General features: G+C 43.7%; 1 protein-coding gene across 2 annotated transcripts in view; it reads right to left on the reverse strand.

Annotated features, from left to right (window-relative positions):
- Nucleotides 1–3,518: 3,518 nt before the first annotated feature.
- The window catches only part of CCNJL (cyclin J like), a 50,347-nt gene continuing 37,336 nt past the window's right edge, over nt 3,519–16,529 (reverse strand). For both annotated transcript variants that reach the window (XM_072630883.1, XM_072630884.1), the window contains exons 4-6: nt 8,928–9,227; nt 6,748–6,907; nt 3,519–5,806 (exon numbers count right to left, since the gene is read on the reverse strand). In XM_072630883.1, coding sequence (XP_072486984.1) covers nt 5,374–5,806; nt 6,748–6,907; nt 8,928–9,227 — 893 coding nt within the window. In that variant the 3' untranslated portion in view covers nt 3,519–5,373. The remainder of the gene's footprint in view (nt 5,807–6,747; nt 6,908–8,927; nt 9,228–16,529) is intronic.

Consider the following 16,529-nt stretch of genomic DNA (forward strand, 5'->3'; position numbering starts at 1 on the left):
GCAGGGTGGAAATTTATCAACCTTCTCTCTCCATGCAACTTGTCCCCACCCCTCATTCCCAATCCTACATGTCTTTAGAAGGGCTGGAAGGCTTCATCAGTCTCCCAAAATGTACAAATCTCAGAAAATCCTTCTGTGGGGGACTTAGGTGATCACAGGCAGGTTATTTCATCTGATATTTGTTTTGTCAACAACAAAACAGATAGCTGCCTATTCTGAAAGCTTATTGTTACGATGAAATGCAAGATGTAATAAAAAAGGGATCTACCTTATTTAATCACATCACTCCCAAGCTCAAGACCCTCCTGTGGCTCCCTATTGCCTATCACAACAAATTTAAAGTCTATTAACTATCATATTTTTCAACTGCAGCCTTTTACAGGTTCTACCAGAACATATCATTTCTTCAGCCAACTGATTTTAGGTACTGATACTCTCGCCCTGACCACCAGGTGGGGCTCCATTCCCTATTCTGGAAACAAACCCTTTGTAGGAAAGGCATGTTTTTTGTATTAACAAGGGGGAGATTTTGCTTTAGCTTGTAGATGTATGTGAGATAGTGTGCATAGCTATCCAAGTTAAATCTTCATGCTCCCATGAAGGGAAGAGGCATCTTTAGACCTGTTACAATTTCTCCTGGGTTTTCTTACCTTACCTTAAAATAAGGGGGTTGGCCAAATCCTAACCGATCACTTTAGTTCACTTCCAGTACCATGATGTGTGATTCTACCAGGAGGCAATGTTAGAGATGCATCAAGGTGATAATGGCTTTGAGGTGAGGGAGAGCAAGGATTCTCCTTCAATATATCTGGGAAATATTGTGATACAGAACCAAAATAAAATACAGGAAAAAAGGGCCATGGGGGAACTTTGAAAAAAAAATTTTATTAAGTTTTATAAGTCCAAAAATTAATTGGTAAAAAAGTCTGCCTATCAATAGAAAAATAAATTAAAGCATTGAAACAAAACCGGCCTTTATGTAGTTTACGTAGCACTTCACGTATATTATTTCACTTGAACCTACAATGGATAGGCATTGTGGGCAACTGTGTATGTAGATGAAGAAACCAAGGCTGAGGTTAAGGGGTCACACAGCTGACAGCCCAGGTCTTCTTCACTGAGTACAATATTCTATCCACAATTCTACTCTGCTATGCACAAACAGTAGTTCAACAGCTAAGATCATTTTAATGAATACCTTAACCAATGCTTACAATTAAGCGGGTGGTGATATGCAAACTTCATGCTGAAATGGTTTTAAGTGTGCATGGGAAAGCTTCTTTTGCTAAATTATTCTCCCTGGAAATCCCATTAACACTAGTGATTGGATCAGCAGAGTACATTGTATTTTCCTTAGTAACTTCTTCAGACACCTTTCTTGGGTTCTCAGAAGGATCAGTTGGTCAACATTTATTGTGGCTGAGGACTGACCTGCTCTAATGGTTGATTCTTTATCTTGCTGGAGTCTGGGAGAACATGAATTCCCAGGTGACCCAGCAGGAAGTCAACACAAGGGGGAGGCTGCTTTCTTGATGGAGAAGGTAAGAGAGGGATCATCAGATCTGGCCCAGGAAAGAACTCCATCCAGTCTTACTTAAGAGAGTGAAAACCAAGGACCAGAAAGGTGAATGTCCTTACCCAATCTTTTTTTTGAAGACATTACCCCAACTCTGCCTAGCCCATTGTACTTTCCTCAGTGATGTGGTATCTGGCTGTCTTGCACTTTGCACAAGCTGAGGTGTTGCCTCCATAGGAGGGTAGACCCAGCCCTCAAGGCTCACCTGAGCTCAGCATGATGTAGGGATGGGGGGATAGGGTGGAAAAGAGCATAGGTCTACTTCTATGACTTTGGACCTCGATTTTCTTCTTGGAGCTAATTTCTTCATCTGTAAAATCAGATCTTTGTACTAGATGCCCTATTGGACCAGATGGAACACCTTAGGTCCCAACCAGTACCAGTGTTCTATGCTATAGTGATTGTAAGCACCAGCAGGCTGAAGAGCTTACCTGGTTGACAAGTCTCAGCTGGACCCTGAATGTGACACAGCATTATGGAAATAGGCTCATAAAACTAAAGAATTGGTCTGCCTCCTTCCTTCCTCTCTCCCCTTCCAGATTTACTGAATAGAAATGGATTTCCTAGGAGCACACTTACCAGCAGTCAGATAAATAGCTTTCTGGGTACTGCTACATTGCTAATGTGATTTAGAGCTCCATCTGTGAAGCAGCCCCTCTGGCAAACTCCCCCTCAATGCCCTTTGCAGCAAACTGGCTTTCTCATCTCTGGTCTCAGTGTCCGTTTTCCCCTAGGTCTCTCTGTCCTAGTTGATAAAGAATCAGTCTCTCAATAGCCAGTTCCATGGGCTATCGTTCCCTTCCCCCAAGGATGGGCAGTGGAGTGCAGCTTCAGGGAATTCTTGGGAATGGAAAAGACCTGGCACCCTCTCAATCTGAGAGTTGAGCACAGCTGCCCACAAACTGAACAGACTGGGGAGGACTTGTTGGCATGATCACTCACTGTCATGGCTTGTAGGAGCTATTCATGAAGAGAAAAAGGCAGGAAAACTCTTCTCCTCCATGGTTGTGTCTAATTGCCCTCAGCACACCTGGCATGACCTAAAGGTAGCACTGCAGGACCCCATTCATTTGGAACCAGTCAATTAATGCAGGCTTTGTGATCACTAGACCATTTAAGTGATCTAGGAAAACAGGGTCTGTGAAGCCAGTTAGTATCATAAACAAAGACTGGGGGTGGGTGCAGTACTGTGAGAAAAATAAATTCACTACATCACTTAAAATTTTTTTAGCACCCAGTTCTCATTTCAAAGATGTGCTAATTACAAATGCTGTGTACCTATTCACATCTTCACAGTCTCAGCTCAAATGACAATTTCTCCAGGGAGCCTTCTCAGATCCTCTCAGCTAACAACTCCTCTTTCCAAGTTCTCAGAGCATGTTGTGGTTTTTACACATTTTCTGTTATTTCTTATACTTCCCAATAAGCTCTTTGGGGGCAAGGACCATACTGTATTCACATTTATACTCTCACCTTTACAGTGCCTTGCACTAAGCAAACACTCAATGGACTGGGTAGCAGGGGAAGGGAGGCCCAGAAAATTGTACTTAGAAATCAGGAAGACCTGGCTTCAGATTTCATCTCAGACATTTACTAGCTATGTGACCCTGGGAAAGTCACTTAACTTCTCTGGACTTCAGTTCCTGATCTGTAAAATGAGGGAGTTAGATTGACCTTCTAAGGTCCTTTCCAGCTCTAAGTTCATGATCCTGTGAAAGCTAGTTGAATGAAGTAAATACAGCACCCCTCACTTTGTATTGCCCCAGGTAAACAGCAGCTTAAATAAGGGATGAAAACAACCCAAACGCCTTTGCTTCAAATACTACCAAAATTCAGTTTTAGACTGATGATGTGGGGTCAGATCTGTGGGAGGACCCTGCCTCTTAGATGAGTAAGGAAAGAAATCCAAGAAAAAGACTGCATGGAGACCAGACCAGACAAATCAGGTTAGCTATTTATTGGGGAAGCTTTCCTCCAGGGGTCAGTGGGGGAGGGAGGGCGCGTTTCATCAAATGGAAGAAAAGGTGGAGCTAGCTGCTGGGTTCTGCTGTCAGCCCTCAACCCCACACCTGTTGCCCTGAGAGGATGCCCAATAAAATAGTGTAGAGATCAGGCAAAGCTCACAAAACATAAAAAAAACCCCAACACCAAATTTCCCAGTGCTAAATGCTTGATGTTGCATCACTCTAAGGCTTTATTCTGCTTGCTATTTAGGTTTTCATCTGCTCTGCCCAACTGTAACCTATCTTTTAATAAAAACTTTCCGATTAGATTGAGACCAACCTGGTGAGCCACCAAGGTGGAGGTCAGGTGGGTGGGTTCTTGCTGTTGTGGTCTTAAGTTGGAAACAAGTCACAGATTTCTCTTAAGTTACTTTAGGAAAGGTCCATAATATGTTGCTGAGGGGACAACATCCAACATCCCATTCTCTCCTTTCCCCATCTTTCTCTCACCCCTCCATCCCCCGCAACAACACACTGAGCATGAGCCACACAAGTCAGAGTAAAAAACATATTATTGCACATTGTTTATATTGTCATCCTGAGAGCCCTCTCGATGTACACCAGCCCTCTCCAATACTGCCTTTCAATCTGACCAATCTGACATCAAATGTCCTGACAGCATTCCTCCCCTCACATAAATACACCTCTGCATTTTTGCAAATGTTCCACCTCTTGCCTTGGTACGAACAAAAACCTAGACCAGGTTCTCATCCCACACAGAGGCAGGAGGAAAAAGCAAAATGACCCTAAACTATTGCCTACTCTTCAAAGATCTTATCTAGGGACTGGTTATAGGGAGAAACTACTCTAGGAAACACAGTTTCAAACAAGTCTAGGGGCCATCTGGAACTACAAAAGGCTTGGAAAACGACCTCTGCTAATTATTCTTCTTCCTTCAGACAAAAACAAAGTCTAGCTATCAGCTTTTAGTAAGCAGGCCATAAGATGGTCCAACTTAGATCCAACTTAGAACACTTTAGCATCATGGGCAGTGCATCACTCACAGACAAAACATTTTTTTCCTAAGGAACCTTCAAGTAACATTAAATCCCTGATATAATTTGTAAACAAGACATCTTACTGAGCGAAAAAGCTAAGTCACTTCAGGAGGCAGCAGCATCTTAAAACACCTACAAGGCAGAGCATTTGAGGTTTAAAAAAAGGTTAAAAAAGGGACCCATCCACCCAATCCCATAAGGCAGGTTCTCAGACGCGTTTCTCTATTAAAACAATAACAAGACAGTGACAAATTTGAACAACAAAAACAAACACAAACATCCATTTGACTTCAAAGCCAAGGAAAAGCTGCATCAACACTTGGCATTTCCCAGAAGAATCAAAAACTTTCTCAGTGTCATTTTACAGTGGTATAGCTGCCATTGATAAGAAACAAAGTCTTTTTAACAGTAAAAACAGGAAACATTCTTTGACTAGTCGTCTATCCAGGGTCAGGCAGTCTGGCCTCTGGCCAGGTCTTTCTAATTCCCTGGAGTCCCTGCATTGGAAGACAGATGCAAAGCCATCTCTACACAACCAGATTTTCAGAGGGAAATGTTCTTGGTGAGGTATGTTATTGCATTTTTCCACTTCTCACAGTTTTAAAAAGGGCAAAAGTCCCCATAAGTCAGTGCTTCAACAAGGCCCTGGGGAGAAGAGGCCCTAAAAATAACCAAGCTCTTCAGCTGACATCCCAGCATGTCTCCCACAGCAGCTGACTGCCCATGAAACCATGAGATCCCTCTCCTTTGTTCCCTCTTCCACTGCTCAAACACACAGTCTTAGGGAGGCTCTACTTTATCTGTCAAAACATCCAGTTGGGAATGAATGATGTCCACTGAAGTAGCTACTCCCATAGGCTATGGAGATGCAGTGTCTAGGTTCTGTTCCAATCTGCCTGGGGAGTGGTCCTGGGAGGGTGACAGCCTGGACGGCTGAAGGCTGGAGGGCAGAATAAGGGTGGTACAGAGAGGGGCCAGTGCTTCCAGAGAGCAAACTCCCAGACTGATGGGGCTGCAGCGTGTCACGATAGGCCGAGCACAAGTCTTGCACGGGGGCCTGGATGTGGGACAGAGCAGCTGGTGGCTGGGGGAGGGGGTGGTGGAAGGCTGGCTGTTGGAACAGCACCTGGGTGGGGGCCTGATGTGTGCTTGGCACCAACACCTGGGTTTGCAGGGTCAGTGGCTGGTTCTTCACTTTGTTAGCATCCTTGAAGTCACTTTCAAAAGCCCTGGAAGGGAAGAACCAAATGAAAGTTAGGTGAAAGTTTGGTGATAAAAGTAATTACTAAGTATTTTAAAAACAATTATTTGCCCTATATAATAATAGCAAGTTACAGTTATATATTTTTACATTATAAGGTGTCTTCCTCATGACAACTCTATGAGGCAATACGTGTAATAATCATTCCCATTTTATAGATGAGGAAAAGGAGGCTCAGGTTTAAAAAAAGGGGGGGCAGAGGTTAAAAAAATGTTTCCTCAACTAGTAAAGTTGATAGAGCCAGGTCTTCTGACTGCCAAGTTTAGTGTGTTACTCTGACATAATGCCTCTCAAGAAAAGAGCTGGCCCTCTGTTTAAGGCTGAAAAGAGCAGCTCTCTTCCCCACAGGGTTACCAGCCTTGTTTAACTGGTCTCAGTGATGGTACAAGGCTGTAGATGTGGTGGGCGTCATGAACAGACTCATTCTAGTGCTCTCTCTCAAGTCGTCTACCTTCAAATCTAATTGACTGAAGGACTTCTTTGTTTTGCCTTCTCAAGCTTTTTAAGCAGCCCCAGTGATGTTTCTGAACATTTGGAGATCAATGACTCACCCACTTAGCCAGCGAACATTCCAAGACCCCTTGAAATGGCATCAAATATGACCAATCTGTGCATTTAGCCTGCCTAAGATGCTGCATTAATTGACATTCCCATACTATTTGGCAGAGATTTGTTATTGTGCATATTTTACACACACACGCACACACACACACACACACACACACACACACTGTCCTTGCCTCAAAGCATATATCAAACAATTCCTATGTAGCAGGATGGTGTCATTCTAATGGTAAGGAGCTATCATGTATGCTGAACTAGACACACCAAGCTGCAGACCTCCTAGGCCTTGTCATGGAATCTTAACACATGCATCATGGCATCTCATGGATATAGGGTGAGACTTACAACAGCATGACTTTAACACATGCACTGATCTGCTCCATAGAATAGTGTGATATTCTCTCCAGGTCTCTGGTCCAGGTGGGAGAGAGCTGCAGACAAATCCTAGAGGCCCCAATGCAAGCTGCAGCTACCATAGATGGTGGGAAGCTGTGAAAAATATGATCTGAAAGAGAAGGTTAAGATTTAGAGAATGATAAAAAATGCCTCCATGAGAGTTCTATTCACAGTTCTAATCTCCCTCTGTGTCAAGAGGCTACCTTAGGACCAGTCAATTCAAATCTCTCTGAAGGAGCAAGTGAGCAATGGTGCCTTACCTGCCTGAAGCTCCAGTTCATGGTTTCATGTGGGAGCCCCACCCTTTATGTCCCAGTTCCTCATCAGTCTTGGATCACATGAGGCTGGAGCAAGCCAGCAAACTGTCTCATTCTTGTCGCCTAGATCAACCATGGAGTACTGAAAGCCTCAGAACTGCTTTATTTCCACACTTTTTTCTTCTTTTGAATCCTGGACAAGGTCCTACAGCAGGGGTGGGGCAGCCCTGAATCCAAGCTTGGATTCAGACAAAGGGCTGCACATGAGAACCTAGAGGGCCACATGTGACCTCAAGGCCACAGGTTCCCCACCCATTTAATATTCTCTGAATCCCCTTGGCCCAGGTATTTGACTAGAAACAAACACCATTCCTGAGAAACAAAAGAATTTTGTACCATTTGAACAATTTCAAGCTCCATCGGCAGGTGAAGGAAAGAGTTCTAGTCTTCCTTTGGCTCAAGGAAGGACTGCTTTCAGTGCTTTCAGGTGAGGTAAGGTTGGTTTTGGCCTTCTGGCTAGTAACTGAACCGTTTCTCCTCGTTTTGGACTTGTGGAGTGATAGAGCTCTGTGTGTTTCTAATATCTAATGTTTGTTTTCTAAACACTGATATCTGAGAAATGGCCTTCTGTGATTTAGTGGGCAGCACCCTTGAGTGAATCTTTTTTTAAAATTCCAGAACTGCTCTGCTTATTGGATGTTTGAGGTGCTGCTACCTATCTGGACTGATGCTAGAAAAAATTATGAAAATATCCAGACTAATTGACTCAGAGATCCCACTGCTAAGCATGAACCTTGAGGAAGTTCAAGACATAATGAAACGTCCTACATAAAGCAAAATGTTCACAGCAGAGCCTTTTGTGTGAGCAAAGAACCAGGAACAAAGTAGAGGAACAAATTGTGGTAGAGAAAGAATGTACTCCTGTGCTCTAAGAAATGATGAACATGATGAAATCAGGGAAACACGGGAAATCTCACATGAATCGATGAAGAATCAAGTTGGTAAAAGCAGGAAAACAATATACCCAATGACCCCAACAAAACAAATGGAAAAAATAAAAAACTGAATGCTGAATGACTGTAATGACCAAGCTTGGCCTTGGAGGTGAGAAAATGTACCTCTCTCCTCTCCTCTGCAAAGGCAGAAGACATAGAGGTGGAGAACATTGCACATCTTGTCCCACTTGATGTGCTGGTTAGTTGTACTGAACTGATTTTTCTCTCTTACTTTTTCCTTTTTTGTTATAAAGAAGCTGTACTTGAAGGAGTGCTGTACTTGAAAATGAAGGTGACATGAGAAAACTTATATGAACTGATGCAAAGTGAAGCAAGCAGAGCCAGAAGCACACTGTAAAGATGATCAACTGTGAAAGATTTAGCTACAAGGATCACAATAATTCCAAAAGGACTCATGATGAAAAATGCTTATCTACCTCCAGAGAGAGAACTGATGAATGAAAGCTATCAAACTTCTGTAAAGATGCTGCTGTCTCCTGGAGTAATTTTACTAATTCTACCATTGTCTTGCTTTTGGCCTCTCCTTCAGAGCAGTCAGAAGTTTAGGATTTAGATCTATTCCAACTTTCTCATTTTACAGATGAGGAAACTATGACCCAGAAGTGAAGTGGTTTTTGCCCAGTCAGCTGGGATCACAGTCAGAGCTGGTGGAGGCTTTAAAGGACATCCAGTCAACCACTTTCATTTGAGGTCCAAAGAGCCATGGTAGTGCAGAAGTCTGGGACATGTTGACTCTATTTTGTGACTCTTCATTTTGCCACTGTACCATCTCATGGGGCCTTAATCCACCTCTACCCTGGGATGGAAGCCTTATGCCAACTCCCTGACATTCTGAGGTGGACTGTCATCTCCTTACCTTGTAATGAGACTTCCAGAAAATAGTGGGCATATTTCTCTAAGAAACCTTTGGTTTTTGAGAAAGAGAAGATAGGCCAATTGTTGCAGAGGTCCTTCTCGCTGAGAGAGAACAAGAGGTAGTAATCCATGTAGTGGGCTGGAGTTGGCATGCAGAGGTTCCATCCAAAGGCCTCCAGGAGGAGCAGCTCCGTCTGCAGAAGCTCCTTCTTACTCAGTACCAGTTGGTGGCTGCACAAGAGGCCCAGGCTGTTCATCTGTTCCAGCTTTGGCACTCGGTCCTCCTTCTCTTCAAATTTGCCTGGGGGAGGGGAGGGAGGAGGTGGAGGGACATGGATACACAAGAAAGTGTCTGAAACTCTCCCAATAAGGCAAACTGAAGACTCATTATGCCCAAAGAGGCCATGAAGTACACAAGGATTTAGGCATGGGTTTAAAGTGGGTTCATGCTGTAGCATGAAGGCCAGGGGGCTTCTGAACATGAGGAAGACCTACCTGGGATGTTTAACATGGGAATGCTAGCTAGGAAAATTACTGCTACAAGCTTCCAAAAGTCTTTACTCTCACCCCTGGTCCCAACACATTTCCAGAAACCATAGGAAATGGAAATCCTGAGCACGTGTCTGACTCAGGTGGCCAAAAATGTGGTCAAGGCATGTTACTCTGTGTGTGTGTGTGTGTGTGTGTGTGTGTGTGTGTGTGTGTGTGTGTACACACACATATACATATATCTATGAGTGTATACCTACAAGCACAAATGTACATAGGTATTTTCCAAATCAGACCCCTGCTGCTTATAACTTCATAAGTATAGAAGACTGTGGATGAGGAACCTTCTCAACCAATGCAGATCTGTACCTTCTTGGGCAACTTATCTCTGAGGGTCACCCAGGCAATGACTTGCCCCAGGTGACATAGCCAGCACACCTGGCAGAGAGAGGTTTGAATTCTGGTCTTTCTAATTTTAAGTTCAGCTCTATACTAGGCCATGCTGCTTCTAGTGTAAGTATTGTCATCTTGGCTTTACTGATAAGAAAGAAGAATGAGGTGGCTTGTCCTGGGGCATCAACTAGGAAGGGTGCAAGTGCACAATACGAACCCAGGACTCTGACTCCAAGTCTAGTTTTCTTTCTATTATAGCATTTGTTCTCAGTCTCTGAATATAACAATTTAATCCTGTCAAAAAATTCTGCAGGGTGTGACTTTACATATATAATGGGTATAAAATTGCTTGTCTTAGTGGGTGGGGGAAGGGCTAGAAGGAGGGAGAGAATTTGGAACTTAAAATTAAAAAAAAAAGAATATTAAACACAAAAAATTCTGTATCTCCTTTTTCTCCACAGTTGTAGTATTTGGTATCTATTGAAAAAATATGTAACATAAAGCAAGCATGACTTTAGCAACAGCTTAAGCAGACTTTTTGAAAATTATTCTTAAGAATATTTCCCCAACACCTGAATGATAGTAAGGTACCTAGAAGGGCAGCAAGGTGGTGCAGTAGACAAGAGTACTTTGCCTGGAGTTAGGAAGACCTGAGTTCAAATCCAACCTCCAACACCTAATAGCGGTGTAATCCTGGACAAGTCATCGAGCCCTGTTTGCCTCAGTTTCCTCTATCAAATGAGCAGGAGAAGGAAATGGCAAATCACTCCACTACTTCTGCTGAGAAAATCCCAAATGGGATCAAAAAGGTCAGGCACAAATGAACAAGGCAGCTAGGTGATACAGTGGATAGAGTATTGGAGTTAGAAAGACCTGAGCTCAAATGTGGCCTCAGGCATTTACTAGCTGTGTGACCCTGGACAAGTCACTTAACTCTGTGAAATGGAATAACAGCACCGACCTCTGAGGGTTGTTGTGAGGATCAAATGAGGTCTCTATCAGGCCCACTGCTTAGTACCTGGTACACAGAAGGCACTATGTAAATTAAATGCTTGTTATCTTCCCTTCCTATTCCCAGTAATATAAATGTGCATGAGTTTTCATTCATTCAGTTTATCATAGCCAACACTTGTATATCACTTTAAAAGGTCTGCAGAATGTTTTACCCACTGTGGAGGGAGTACTACTATTATCTCCATTTTACAGATAAGGAAATGTAAGTACACAGATCAAGTGACTTGCCAGAGCTACACAGCTAGTAAGTATCTGAGGCTGGATTTGAACTCAGGTCATCCTGACTTCATGCCTGGCACTCCATCCACTGTTTCATCTAGCTACCCTTGAGATTGTGTGGCTCTTCTCTCAATTATTACCTCTGCAAATTTGACTTAAATCTATATATTCATTCTGAATCGTTCATCACTCTCTCATCTCTCACTGACCTGGACTTACAACGTAGGTGTCCATTCTTTACTCTTATTCCAAATGTGCAACATGTTGCCAAATCTTGTCCTAACTTCCTTTACATAAACACCACTCTAGTCCAGGCCTTTATCACCTCCTACCTGGTTTACTGAAGGAGCCCCCAGTCGGTTTCCCCATCTCAGGTAGTCCCCCTATTCCAATTTATCCTCCATTCTGTTGACAAAGTGAATTGTCCAAAGGGTGGGTCTAATCATGACACCCTGGTGGTTCGATGGGCTCCAGGGGCTCCCAATTACCTCCAGGATCCAACAGATCCTCCTGGGTATGGGAAGCTCTTCAGAACCAAGGCCCTTTCTACCTTTCCAGTTTCCTTACAGATGGATCTACTTGTTGCTTCTTACATGATACTGTTTTCCATCTGTGGCCATTTGCCCATACTTGACAGAAACTATCTTCTATGTACCTGGTTATTTATACACTGTCTCCTCCATTGAATGCTTTTTAAGGGTAGGTTTGGGTCCCCCACCCCCACCCCCACCCCCTTTATGTGTCCTTAGAACTTAGGACAAGGTAAAATCTTGCTTATTGACTTAAAAAAAAAACCCACAAAACTTATTTACTTTGTTTTTCAATTAACCTGTACTTATTTTTCTCTTCCTCTCACCTAATTTAAAAACAAGGAAAAACCTTTGTAACAAATATGCATAGTCAAAAATTCCCACACTTCCATATCCAAAAATGCGTCCCATTTTGCAACTTGACTCATTTGGAGGAGTTCATCCTGAGTTCTTGAAATCATGGTGAGTCACTGCCTTGCTGGCTTGCTTCCTCTTCTCCACTCTAGGTGCCTATAAAAACGGACCGTGCCAGTGGCCTCTCAGGAGGCTTATCTTTCCTCGGAGCTCGGCTCAGGTGCCATCAATATTAAGCCAGCTGCCCTGAGCCTGCCAAGGCTTAGTTAATGCTGTCTCACTCCTCCAATTAGCCTGCATTTACTTATCTCTGAACATGCCGGCTTCCCCCCATAAAGCAGACGCTCCTCCGAGAACAGGGACTGCTTTGTTTTTGTCTTTGCATCACCAGCTGTTGGAAACACAGCCTGGTGTTGTCAATAGTAGTGCTGGGTGATGGGGTCCGATCTAATCCAACCAAATGCAGTACCACAAGCACTCAGGAAAATAATGAATGGTAATAATAAAAATATTAATGAAGTAACGCAGTGGATAAAGTACAGGGTCCATTTAGTCTTCCTGAGTTCAAATCTGGGCTTCAGACACTGGCTGTGTGACCCTGCGCAAGTCACTTCACCCTGTTTGCCTCAGTTTCCTCACCTGTCAAATGTGCTGGAGAGGGAAATGACAAACTACTTGTTTCTCTGCAGGTGTGTGTGTGTGTCTGTGTGTGTGTGTCTGTGTGTGTGTGTCTGTGACAGGACACATGATGAATGGGGATAGGGACCAAACAGAGGCAGTTAGGTGGTACGGTGGATACAGCACTTGCCCTGGAGTCAAATTCAGCTTCAGGCATTTACTAGCTGTGTGATGCTGGGCAAGTCACTTAACCCTGTTTGCCTCCCCACTCCAAAAAAAGAAAACCCCAAAAGGGGTCACAAAGAGTTGGACATGACTGAAAGTAACTTAACAACAACATACATTATGTGCTAAGTGCCTTGCTATCATTATTTCATTTGATCCTCATAAAAGCCCAGGGAGATAGGTAGCATTATTATTCCCATTTTACAGATGAGGAAATCGAGGCAAACAGAAGTTAAGTGACTTACCCAGGGTCATACAGCTAGTAAGTATCTGAGACTAAATGTGAACTCAGGTCTTCCTGATTCCATGCACTGTGCTGGGCAAACTGTCCCTGACCTAAAAAGGAGTTTACATATTCTCATAGAGTGGGATAGAAACAGGTAAGTATATGCAGGGAGAGATCTCCAATCATTAAGAGGAATGAAAGAAAGGACTCCCTTGGGAAAGGGCACCTTGGCAGTTGAGCCTAGATGGGGGGGTCCCACTACCAAAAAGTGATGGTGAGGAAGGAGCACATTCCTGGCAGGAGGAATAGCCTTTGCAAAGGTCCTAAGGCAAGAGATAGAAGAATGGGGGGGTGGGGGGGTGATCAGGGAATCCCAAGTGGGGCTATTAGGCTAAAAAGTCCACAAAAGGGGGTGATGCACAATCAGCCTCTTTTGCTGAAACCCCTGATAGGTGAGGTCAAGAACAAGCCATCTACCTTCCAGGGCTCCGGACAGCTCTCTCTAAATGGTGCCTCTGGCAGCTTGGTAAAAACCTATGGAATCCTCCTTAGAATAATTGTTGCCTATGTTCATAATTGAAGGAAACACTAAATTATAATTGAAAGTTAGTTTAAAAAAAATGCATTTTTTCTCTCCCATTTCCCACTCCCTAAAATCTGTTCAAGATCGTGAGGTTAAGAATTTCTCTGCTCTAAGACCACAAATCAGAAGACTAGCTGGGGATCTGCAGCAAGGACGGATAAAAAATCTGGACTTTGGAATGCCCTGATGAAATCACAGATCCACAGGCCAACCTAAACTGTAGATCTTCCCCCAATCCAAAAAAAAAAAAAAATCCCCTCAAATCCTGCACATAACACTCAGAAGGCACCCTGAATATCTGTCACCTTGAATTCAAGGAGTCGCTGTATAGGAATAACTCTGGGTTCTCAAAGGCTTTGACACAGAATTCTTCCATCAAGTTGGCAAGTCCTAACAGGCAGAAAGGCTCAGTGATGGACTCTATTTGTAGACCAAGTATCAATGAATTAGTGATTGTTTTTTTCATCCACAGTAAATCCTGAATGCCTACTAAGATGCAGGAGGCTGTACCCACAGGTGCAAAATCAGATCTGGGAAGCCCATACAATATGCCAACGTCCACATGTCAGATAGAACACATTACGGGAGTCCCAAATGCCCTTATAGCATCAACAATGATTAGAAAATGAATAGGGGTGAAAGTTCTAACAGCTATTTCTCTTTCCTCTGTTTGCTGTTGTTCAGTCAGGTCTGACTTTTTTGTGACCTTATGGACCAGAGTGTCCATGGGGTTTTCTTGGCAAAGATACTGGAGTGTTTGTCATTTCCTTCTCCTGTGGATTAAGGCAAACAGAAGTTAAATGACTTGTCCAGGGTCACACAGCTGGCAACTGTCTGAAGCTAAATGTGAACTCAGGTCTTCCAGTCCTCCATCCACTGAGCCATCCAGCTGTCCCCTTCCTTCTTATCCCTAAGCAATCACTCTGGTAACAAAGCTCCCCTTGCTAACAGCCAACGAACAGACGTTTTCTTTCTTCTCTTACCCTCATCTTCAGGTTCCTACTAACAAATTTAAAGCTGACCTTATAGGTGAAAATTTTAAGGAAGACTTCCCTGTGCCTTATGCTCCTTGTTAATCATTGGACAATCCTTCATTTCCTTCTTCCAGATGTGAGAGAGAACTGCAATACAAACTAGTTATATTCCCAAGCAGAAACACACATTACACTTCACCAATAAGTCCCTGGAAGAGAAAGCAGCTGCTGGCCTCTAATAAAAGGTTCAAACTATTCAGCAATTTCCCATGTATCTAGCCTTCGTATTTTTTTCTTAAACTGGGTAATCATGAGGCCTCAAACTTTTCAGGTCCTTTTAAAGTTGGCACAATACTTTCCTCAGAAACACCTTGTGATGATAGTAGTGCAAATAGAACTGTCTGTATTTTACAGATGAGAAAACTGAGGTTCTGCCAGGTCAGTCTCAGAAGCAGGATTGCAACCCTGAAGCCCCTTGACTCATGTCAAGCACTGTATGTACTAAACCATACAAGTAGGATGGAAAGATAACTGGGCAGTGTGCGTTCTAGTCCTGCTGGGATTCAATACCATTTACCAGTACCAACTCCCAGACAAAAGAAAGTAGTCTAACTACATCTAACTTAATCACAATAGAGAATAATTTCCATTTCAAAATTTTCTTAGCTTACCTTCTTTAACCTCCAGCCGCAAAAAATACTAAATGTATCTCTCCCTCAAATCACAGAGGAAGACCGGTACCTAAGCTTTGCTCTTAGTGAGGGGAGATCTAGTCTAGTTGCCAGGGAATGTCTAACTATATTACAAGGGCCTGGAGGGAAGAAGGGCCCCTGTACCTCAGGGAATACAGAGACATACGTCTGTGCTGGAGGCTGCCAAGCTACCCCATCCCAGGTGGGAGCCAGACCCATGCCTGTTGGCTAGAGAGATAGCAGCTGGGGTCCTGCTGTCCCTCTCTGTTCCCAGCTGTTGTCTAGAAGCTCACCCCTTGCCAACCCAGAGCTCATACAGTCTTGGAATGAAATTAAGATTCAAGGGTCAGGGTATAACTCTGGGAGGCAGTCTGGAGGAACTGAGAAATTAGGCCAGAAGTCTCCCCCAAGAGTTATAAATAAGCTCTTCCTTGTCTTACTCCCCGCAATTCTGTTCTCAGGAGGCTGACTTTGAACATCAAACAATGCACTTCCCTTTAAGAGATGCACAGTCTGGGGGAGTGCTACAATTAGTTGCCTGGCTTCTGCACGTTCACAGGCACACCACTCCCCCCTCCTCTTCTCTCTCCCCTAGTCACAATCACGCATCAGAGTGAGCAGCCCATTGTCCGGGCTGTACAAATCTGACTCAGCTGTCTCTGCCTTATCTCCAATCTGCCTAGACACCAGATGCAAGAAAAATTCTTTGGGGGAGTCAGCTACAAAGGGGTCTTGGGAGGGTCATGTGCATTCTAAAACACCAAAAAAAACCCCCGTAACTTCCCCATAGGCACACTCCTTTCTTTTCCTCAAATGTGTACCTTAAGGGGGGGAGGACAGGCAGGAGGGAGGAAAGGAGGTTTTCCAGATCCATATATCCTTTCCCAACCTAGCTCTCTGAGTTATTGCAGATGCTGACCTCAGTATTTTACAAACACATAGTGAGTGATCCATCAGGCAGAATTCCAGAGGCCAGCCAACTATGTTGGGGGTAATGACAGTAACAAAGACATTTCTTTCCTTGGTTCAGGAATTTGTGTTTGGAATTGTGCTTCAAAAGAGGAAGTCCTGGTTTTGCTACCTTTGTGGGGGGCGGAGGGGAGAGGGAGGTGAAAGAGAAGGGAGCCCTAGGAGACTTGCAAAGGCAGGCAGGAGTCAGTAAACTTTCCTGACTTCTCGGGAAGAAAAGACCCCACACTGTACCCTAACCCCTGATCCCTCTAAGCAGTGAAGACATGAGCTATGAGCATAGACCAGATACGTAATTACCTTTGCCCTCGGGCCCT

The sequence above is a fragment of the Notamacropus eugenii genome, chromosome 1 (genome assembly GCF_028372415.1).
Source record: "Notamacropus eugenii isolate mMacEug1 chromosome 1, mMacEug1.pri_v2, whole genome shotgun sequence".
Taxonomy (NCBI): domain Eukaryota; kingdom Metazoa; phylum Chordata; class Mammalia; order Diprotodontia; family Macropodidae; genus Notamacropus; species Notamacropus eugenii.